The sequence below is a fragment of the Pieris napi genome, chromosome 12 (assembly GCF_905475465.1).
Source record: "Pieris napi chromosome 12, ilPieNapi1.2, whole genome shotgun sequence".
NCBI lineage: Eukaryota > Metazoa > Arthropoda > Insecta > Lepidoptera > Pieridae > Pieris > Pieris napi.
Window position 1 is genome coordinate 508,948 of NC_062245.1, and position 9,785 is coordinate 518,732.

The 9,785-nt window shown below is 34.2% G+C and overlaps 1 protein-coding gene across 2 annotated transcripts; it reads left to right on the plus strand.

Moving 5' to 3' along the window:
* On the plus strand, positions 1–8,617 carry LOC125054453 (retinol dehydrogenase 12-like). 2 transcript variants are annotated; one of them, XM_047656364.1, is made up of 8 exons: positions 1–91; positions 5,018–5,095; positions 5,214–5,340; positions 5,766–5,902; positions 6,086–6,242; positions 6,706–6,874; positions 7,305–7,509; positions 8,114–8,617. In XM_047656364.1, the coding sequence occupies exons 2-8, from the start codon at positions 5,022–5,024 to the stop codon at positions 8,244–8,246; spliced, it is 1,002 nt and encodes a 333-aa protein (XP_047512320.1). In that variant the 5' UTR covers positions 1–91; positions 5,018–5,021; the 3' UTR covers positions 8,247–8,617. The 2 variants fall into 2 exon arrangements, with proteins under 2 accessions (XP_047512320.1, XP_047512321.1); XM_047656365.1 differs by having other exon boundaries at positions 60–341; positions 5,022–5,095.
* Positions 8,618–9,785: the final 1,168 nt, after the last annotated feature.

The window sequence follows — 9,785 nt, forward strand, 5'->3', positions numbered from 1 at the left end:
CTTGCAAGTTGCAACACTAAAGTGTCAAGAGCTGTCATAGGGATAAGGGAGCTGTCAACTAGCAACATTCTCGCTGTCTTCGATTCAGCAAGTATGTAAATGTCATTTTTTTATTTAATTTTAATACATTTAACTAAATCGGTACTGTGATAACAACTTATAAGCAATTTGTATATTATTCAGAGGTTTAGATCTCATTTACGCGATGTTGCGGAGGTTCGGTTATAACCTAATCGTTTGCGTAACGTAACATTGGATGGTTCCCGATGGTCAAGAAGACGATGGTTTTGAGCACGGAGTGGGCACAAGTTGAAGTGGTTGAACTCACGAACGATGGAAACGGATTGGGCTTCAATTTAGTTGGCGGAAGGAGCACTGGTGTTGTTATAAAGTATGTGTTGCCGGGCGGTATCGCGGACAAGGATGGACGTCTTCAAAGCGGTGATCATGTACTGCAAGTGGGATCTGTAAACTTGCGAGGTTTTACATCAGAACAGGTGGCTGCTGTCTTACGTCAGGCTGGACCCACCGTCCGCTTGCTAGTTGCAAGACCTGCGGACCCAGCTGCAGCCTTACAAGCTGCTCCATTTGGCACCGCACTCGTTCCTACAAAATTGCTTGCTGACCCGGAGCTCTTAGACCGCCATCTTATCGAAACTGGATATAGTGCTGTATACGATCTTTCACAGTGTTATGGAGAATACATTAATGGACAAAATGGCGATATTGAAAGCGTAGTAGCTGCCGTTAGCGTTATTGCTGATAATCCACAACAAATACCTGTTCTTCCTATCATAGCCGACTCTGTATCTCCTACAATTACTATTACAGTCCCAGTAGAACTACCAGTCTTACCAGAAGTTGAAACTATTTATGTGGATCTTAATAAAAATGTCTATGGATTGGGGATAACTGTTGCAGGATATGTTTGTGAAAAAGAAGAACTATCTGGAATATTTGTTAAAAGCATAATTGAAGGTAGCAGTGCTGAGCAGAGTGGTAAGATTAAAATCAATGATAGAATAATTGAAGTGGATGGTGTCACTTTGACTGATAAGAGTAACCCTCAGGCTGTCGATATATTGAGGAATACAGGGATATCTGTACATCTTGTTTTAGAGAGATATCTACGGGGTCCTAAATTTGAACACCTACAACTTGCCATTTTTAATGAAGAAAGGCCAGCTTCCCCATCCCCATCAGCCACAACCCTTACTTGGTTTCCAGTGCCTTCCCAAGTTGATAATAGTGTTACTGAAATAGAGCCTGAACCTGAATCTAATACTACAATTGACTCTAGTGTTTTAGAGGTTGCAGATGATATTCAGGAGCCCACACAAGAAGAATTAGATAGAAGACTAGATGAAATACTTAATGTTGATACTGAAGAAATTAAACAGAGATGGGAGTCTGAAGTAGGCCCAGATAAAGAGATATTCATTGCTGAGGTAAATAAACTTTCTGGGCTAGGAATAAGTCTTGAAGGTACAGTTGACGTTGAAGGAGGTTTAGAAGTCCGCCCACACCATTACATTCGATCAGTTCTACCTGAAGGTCCTGTAGGACAACAGGGAACACTTATAGCTGGAGACGAATTACTTGAAGCTAACCAATATAGATTACATGGTCTAACACACACTGAAGTTGTTAATATACTAAAACAACTTCCAAACCGTGTGCGCTTAGTTTGTGCACGAAGCAGCATAGACAGTGGTCCTAGGCCAGTAATAAACTTGTCGCAAGACAGAGAAGGTTTTGAGGCTAGGAAAATTATATCTGGAAGCTTAAATAACTTGACTACACTCGTAAAAGCTCAATCTGACTCATCAATAAATACTTCAAGTACTGCAACATTGACAAATCCAACAGAATCAAAAAAATCGAAATCTCTTGAGTGTGTGTCTGGCCTAGCAATGTGGCAAAGTAAAGAAGATATAGTTGAATTGGTGAAAGGGGATCAAGGCCTAGGTTTCTCAATTCTTGATTACCAAGACCCTATTGACCCTAATGGAACGGTTATTGTTGTTAGAAGCTTGGTTCCTGGAGGGGTTGCTGAGAAAAATGGTCAAATTTCACCTGGTGATAGAGTTATGTCTGTGAATGGTGGTACAATTAAAAATGCTACTTTGGACCAAGCTGTACAAGCTTTAAAAGGCGCGCCGCGAGGTGTAGTTCGTGTTGGAATAGCTAGACCTCTGCCCTCACATGAAACTTCAAAGTCAAAGAGCACCACAAACCTAACTGGAAATTCGAGTTAATCTCATAAATTCTACTGTGTTAGAACTAGTCAAAACCATATCTATTTTACGCTTAGCTATTTTTTTATCCAGCGTTTAGAACGTGATTAGGGGGCAGATACGTTGGTCTCACTAGGGCCCGTTTAAATTGTTTTCTAATCCTAGGGAATTAGGAATGCTCAAAATTGATATATCAATTCGAGCCTTACACTTGTAATACAATAATAACCTACGCTTTATTAGGTAATTAAATATTTAGATCACATCCTTTTATAATGCACAATTTTAATGCTTATATGTTATATTTTCACTTGTAGGTAAGTTTATGTACAAAACAGATTAATTTACTAATAATGTTATCTTTGTGAAACTAATGTTTTAATTTAGTCATAAAAATGTTTATTTGTAAAATAAATTATACAATAATAGAGAAGTAAAGTAACAAATGTACAATCATGGTTTTCAACACTTAAACAAAGTTAAGTTTGTTAAGAAATATGTTTTGACATGACATTTTAGCTATTAGATGTGTGGAACTATGTCTGAACTATTATTAAAACACCAAGTTTATTTAAGATTAGATATAGAACTTAGCATCATATAGACTACAATTCTTTGGTACTTTAGAGAGGTATATTTATCCTAATTAAAATCTATAGTAATAATAAACAGGGACTTTTCTCTTACAAAAGTTTAGTAAAACATATTTTGATTTTTATTTAATTTTATTTGTATATATCTATACTCTTTGCATGTATTTTAATTAATTAGATGTACCTCTTGTACCCTAGATTTATCACTAGTACCAATTTTGTAGGCATTAATTAACCTAAGGGAGCAATTATCAAATAACTTGTTTTTAAAATAAAAACATCAAAATTATCATAGGTATTTAATGATTAGGCCTATATTCTTAAATTCTCAGCCCAATGAAAGTAATGTACAGAATGATCGGGCATCATGAATTTATAATCAAGTAATTTATAAAAGTTTTACCGATAATACTGCTTAATGAATCAAAAAGCTACCTTGTTAAAAGAAATCTTCCATGTTAAACTAAATTCTTGCCATAGCATATGAGTATAGACTAAATAGAATATAGAAAAGAAAGAATGGACCCTTATGTGAATAGAGTTAACTCATAATTTTCGTTGTATTCAATACTCATTTTCTTATAGACAATGTTTCGCAGAAAACGACAATATGACTGTTAATATTAATTTAAAATCCTTTATTAAATCCTTTTAATAAACAGCTTTAATTAGATCTTATATCATTTAATGTTATTTTTGACACAATAATTGATTTATTATGAAAATATCAAAATGTTTGTTATTGAGTATCTCATTAATTCAGTACAAATTCTTTTTATATAAGGTTGTTTTGTACTATTAACACATTGAAATTCTTTTTTACGAAACATAGACCACCTCATTTCCATTAGATACATACAGTATCGAGATTAATTTCGTAAAGTATTATTTAAATATTGGTGCACATACATTTGGCAAGGCACATGTGATATCTATATTATGTATTAAAATATAAATAGTATTTATATAAAAAAGTGGGTAAAAAACGAACCTCGTGCATTTATTTAAGCTATTTTATGTCACTTCAGTATTATCTATGTTATCAATAGTGTTACAATTATAAAAAAAATATAATTTATACATATTTTAAAGTGAAAACATTGTATTAATAAGTTTTTTAATGCAAATTTATAAACTATTTTTCGTTAAACGGTAAAAGGGTGAACGAATACGCATAAAGCACTGTACATGTCAGAACTAACTAACAATTGTTAACGTAAATCTGAATATAAAATGTAAAAGATTTCTTGAGTATTATTTACTGGTATTAACATCTTTCAACGCAATTATTTCTATGGTCAAAGTCCAAATAACTTATGAACGTCAGGAAAGAAGTTAAATTAATTCTAAATTTACATTTACTGCCAGTTCGTTCAGGGCGTAGAGCGGGCAAGAAACTATCAGCCACTCTTTTTAATCGCTAAGTTTTGAGCCATACAAATTGTTTGAACTATAGCAAATCAATCCCAATCATTTAAATATTCGTCAAATTTATAAAAAGCTGATTAATTAACGTTTAACCGAGAGCTTTAAATTGTGATAATTCTCTAATTTCGCTTGGGAGTTTGTTGTAAAAAGGAATACTATTTCCATATAAGGAGTGGTTTATCTTCTGGAGCCTGGTTGGTCGTACGCTTAAATTAGTTCTGTTTCGAGTATTATACTGGTGAAAGTCACCATTTGTTTTAAAATTGTTTATATTTTTGTACATACAACAAGGCTCCAATAATATACAGCTTAGTTAACGCAAATCATTCAATAATTTCGTCAAAAGTTTTCATTCAACTTTATTACTTAATATATTAATTTTCGTTGGCAAAAATTGATGTTTTATTGCCAGTGCGGATTATGGTAGTTTGCCGACAACTAACAAATACAGATCGAAACGCAGTGAAGCACTTTTCATTTAATTATGTATTGATACACGGCTAGGGTTCGACCGCATGACTTTCAGGTCAGCTGATCTATAAATAAGTTTTGCCGATATTCGTGATTTAGTAATGATGTACTTGTTTTTTGAACTTAACGAACTTTGCCTAAAGCAGGAGAAACAAACTGTCGTATTAATATTAGATTTAATTCTTTTCTGCGCTATAATTCATATTATGTGGCAACACATTAAGGTAAGACCTATTGAAATTAAAATTGATTCATAATATATTTCTCTAAGCGATATAATTGTTTCAGGAGAATGTGGATTCCAAATTTACCGATCACAGTTATTACGGGCGTAGCAGCCACCGCTGGACTTGTTAGTTTGTTTAAGTAAGTATGAATAAACTGTTTTTTAATATCGTCCCACTATCTGAGGCCCACTAAGCACTCGTCGCCATCCTATAGACTTCTTGCATTACTATATTAACACCAAATTTATCAATTTCAGAGACATGTACGGTGGACCAGCGTACGAAAAAGAAGCATCCGCGGAAGGAAAGACGATTATCATAACTGGCGCCAATGATGGGATAGGAAGAGAAGCTACATGGGAATTTGCTAAACGAGGAGCTAAGGTCTGCCTTTAATTAAAGAAATATAACAGCTGGTAGAAGTTAGGATAATCTGATATGACGTCAGAAGAATTAAATAATAATGAATTGAAAAAACAATTAATTAAATAAAACCAAAATGTCATTAATTCATATAAATAACACAATGAAGTGAACGTTGTGTTTCGTCATTACTAAAGACATCATGGAACATTACGATCTAGCCTAACTTAAGACTAATAAGTAATTTAAAACTACTAAAAAGAATATTTAACTTAAGAAAGTATCCAATGACACTATTTACAGTCTCTATTAAAGGGAAGACACTCTGTTTTTGTGTTCTATATTTTTCACGGTTTAGCACGTAATACTAACGTGCACTAACAGTAATTCATCCTGAGCTTTAATAAGAAAGAAGTAAAAAAAAATACTTTTCTCTATACTTTTAGGTGTTCATGGCTTGTCGCGACATGTCTCGTTGTGAAGCAGCGCGCAAAGAAATTGTACTAGAGACTGGCAACAAATACGTTTACTGCCGACCCTGTGATCTCGCTGATACCAATTCCATCAGGAACTTCGTTGAACGGTTGGTATTTTTTTTTTCTTTTCGTAATATTTGCCTAGAAATAATTGTCACATTAAATATTGTATTTTATTTTTCTTGTACCAATGTATCAGTGTGCCGAGAGTTGGCAAGCTTTTATAAATAAATAATCCAACACTAACTTGTCCAGCTGTATTGCCACATTCACATAAGTATTTTTTTTAGGTTTAAGTCAGAAGAACCCCATGTTCACGTATTGATAAATAACGCAGCTGTGATGGAGCCACCTCAAGGTATCACTAAAGATGGCTTTGAGACGCAGTTAGGTGTTAATCATATGGGACATTTTCTTCTTACACATTTACTTATTGACACACTTAAGGTAAAAATATTCTGATACTTAGCCATAGACATAACATTTCTTACTAGCGAAACACACAAAATAATAATAATAATAGAAAAATAAATTATGGAAAAAAGGAATAAGGTACAAGTGTGTAATATGTGTGTGTTGTGATTGTAATTGGCCCTGGCAGAGCATTATGCTGTGGAGCAGACTGTTCCACAGCGCTGGTCATTTTGCCAGAGACCACTTCAGCAGTATTAACTTGGTGGTGGCGTGTGATTCTCAACCTCTAAGGTTGTTCGGCTGCCATTTGTATTACGCAATTACGAAAATAATAATTGGAGAATCATACCAGTTCCTTTGTTTTTCTTTTTGTCTGTGCCCATAAGAATAAATTAATCTAATACTAGTTTTGACCTCTAGTAGTAATATTAAAATTTAAAAAAAAATTGCTGGCTCATATACAATTATTTAATGAAATTTATTAATTTATTTACAGGAATCAACCCCCAGTAGAGTAATTACAGTGACCTGTAGCGCATACAGCCGCGGAGATATCAATAAAGAAGACTTGAATTTTAGCAAGAATTACGACGCACACGCAGCCTACAATCAAAGCAAATTAGCTAATGTACTGTTCTCCAGGGAACTTGGAAGACGGATGCTGGGTTGTTATACGTTCTTATCTCTTTTATTTCAACAAAATCTCTTTATAGAGCAAAGAGTAGCAATTCTAATGGTCAAAAATGTTGACTTTATTAGCTTTTTGCTTTCTACATATATCATTTAATTAAATTAGGATGCCACAAAGCACACGATATATTATGTAAATAGGTTTTATGTCATTTTGTTTTATATACACGGCGAGCTTTACTTAAGACAAATAAATTGATAATTCAGAAACGAGTCAAATGTCATATTTTGACGTACGGAAGTCAAACTTAGCATTAAGTGTCGTTTCTGTATCTTACCTTATGTTAGCAGGTTAACTGAATTTGTTTTCAATTGACCTAGACATTCTAGCTGCAAGCCAAACTTTTTTCCAAATTCTTGCTCTTTCGTGGATATTTAAGAAGTTATGTTTTACTTCTTTCTCAGAGGCGGATATCGCCGTGTTAGCGGTTGACCCGGGCCTAACCGATACGGATTTGACCCGTAACCTCGCCATGAGTAAGAGTTTGACCAGGTTTATCATTTATCCGCTATTTTGGCCCATGATGAAGAAACCTCGAGTTGGTGCTCAGACCATTCTTCATGCTGCACTGGAGCCGAAGTTGCAAAATTGCAAGGGCGATTATTTTGTGTAAGTATTATTGATAATCTCAGTGTTAGTTAGTTCAGCACCATCTAGTGGCAGTAATTATAACTACATGACATTGTGTTTGATTTAGACAGAAATCTTGGTTTCAAAGTAGGGGAAAGCATTTCAGATTTAGATAAAAAGTAACCTTTTAGCGTATTCCTTTTATTATACAACTGTAATATCACCGTATTTTACACGACTTTCTTTCGAGTCAATTATTAAAATAGGTTCCCTATTTGTATATATATATGTTAACGTAAAATTGTAAAAACCGTTAGATTGTAATCTATCGGTTATCGGTATTCGGTAGATTGTACTACACTAACTTAGTTATCATTCAAATTTCTTTGGTCAGTTACAGATTAATTTTACTTCCCAACAATTTCATATAACTACCGAATAATAATACGTTAAATTGCAAGCAGTATGTTGAGTTGACAATCTTTCGACAGTTTACAATCTCGCGAGATAGATTACAATCTAACGGTTTTTACAATTTTACGGTGACATATATAAGACAATTATGAACGATTTATTAGTTACGGTCATGTAATAAGTGTTGATTTTCCTTTGTTATTTTTATATACAATATATTTTTCTGCAGTGACATGAAGCCTGGAAAGTTAACAGAAAAGGGCGAAGATTACGAGTCAGCAATTTGGTTGTGGAAAGTTAGCGAGAAATGGACAAAAGCTTACCACCACAAGGCTTTGTTACAAAAAGCTTTTGCCGCCTAAATAACTTTAAACTTAGTATTTAATACAACTGAGCATTTATAGATTACATTTATTAAGAAATGTGGCTCTAATTTATTAAAATTTTGTCGACTGACTATACTCTGAAATTTTGGTTCCTTGGGAAATTCGGTAGGTCCATAATGGTAGCCTATTCAGAAGTAGTACTGCATACATTTATCGAGAAAATGTTTTTAAGCCGCACCCAGTTCATATTTTAAGTTAACTCTTCAGAAGGCATTGGAGTCCTAATCGTTTATAATTTCGATATAAAACAAGAGACAAGATGTTTTTAAATGTTCAGTTAGCCCTGCATTTGTATGGTTTTTAAGATATCTTAGGGTAGTTTTTAGTGAAATAAAATTATAAGACTATTTACTTGTTTTATCTATATATATATATATAATAAAACTAAGTCGATAAAATGTGCGTGCCGATAAAACTTAAAAAGGAGTCCCGACACGATAAAGGGACTTATGTGGTGTGATAGCCCTTTATCCCCCCTCGAACAAGAAAGTTCCCGTTTTAATCTAAAGGGCATGTTTTTAAAGATATAAGGGACTTTCCGACCCTTCAACTTGGAAATTAAGTGCAGTGGCGCCATCTGTTATCGAATATTTGAACTTCGTTCAAGACAACTATGGAGACTATACACTCCAATAGTCATAGTGTATAGTCTCCATAGTTGTGAGCCATTGCAGCATGTGTAGTAGTGGCGCGAAATTTAAAATTCCAATTTCAATAAAATCTTAAATTTCACTGTATTAGTACATGTATTAGTAGAGTATTCACTGTACATCCAAACAATGCCGAATGTTTTTATCTCCGGATGTTGTTACACGAAATACGGGGACCAACAAGTTTTACAGATCTCAGGACCGTTAATGGCTACCTATGCCAGACTTACAGAGAAGCATGTCAACGCTTAGGATTATTGGAAAACGACAACCACTGGGAATTAACACTACAAGAAGCCACACTCACAGCTTCAGCTGAACAAATTCGAGAGTTATTCGCTATAATATTAACAACATGTAACCCATCAAACCCAAAACAGCTATGGGACTCTTTCAAAAGGAGTATGAGTGATGATATATTGTACCAAGTCCGACAAGCTAATCCTGAACTGACTATAGAATTCAATGACGAGATCTTTAATGAAACACTCATTTGCTTAGAAGGTAAATGTTTAGCAATAAATAATCAGGCCTTAGTAGAACTTGGAATGCCAGCACCACAAAGAAATGCTTTTAGTGTGCTAAACTACGAAATTATGAAGGAAAAAAGTTACAACATCAATGAACTACTTGAATACATTGCTCACAACAAACCACTTCTCAATGACAATCAAAAAAAAGTTTACGACGTTATAATGAGCCGGATAAATAACAATATTGGTGGAATTATTTACTTGGACGCACCAGGAGGCACTGGTAAAACGTTTCTCATAAATCTAATACTGGCGGAAATACGTGCTAAAAAACTCATCGCACTGGCACTAGCATCATCTGGCATTGCAGCCACACTTATGGAAGGAGGACG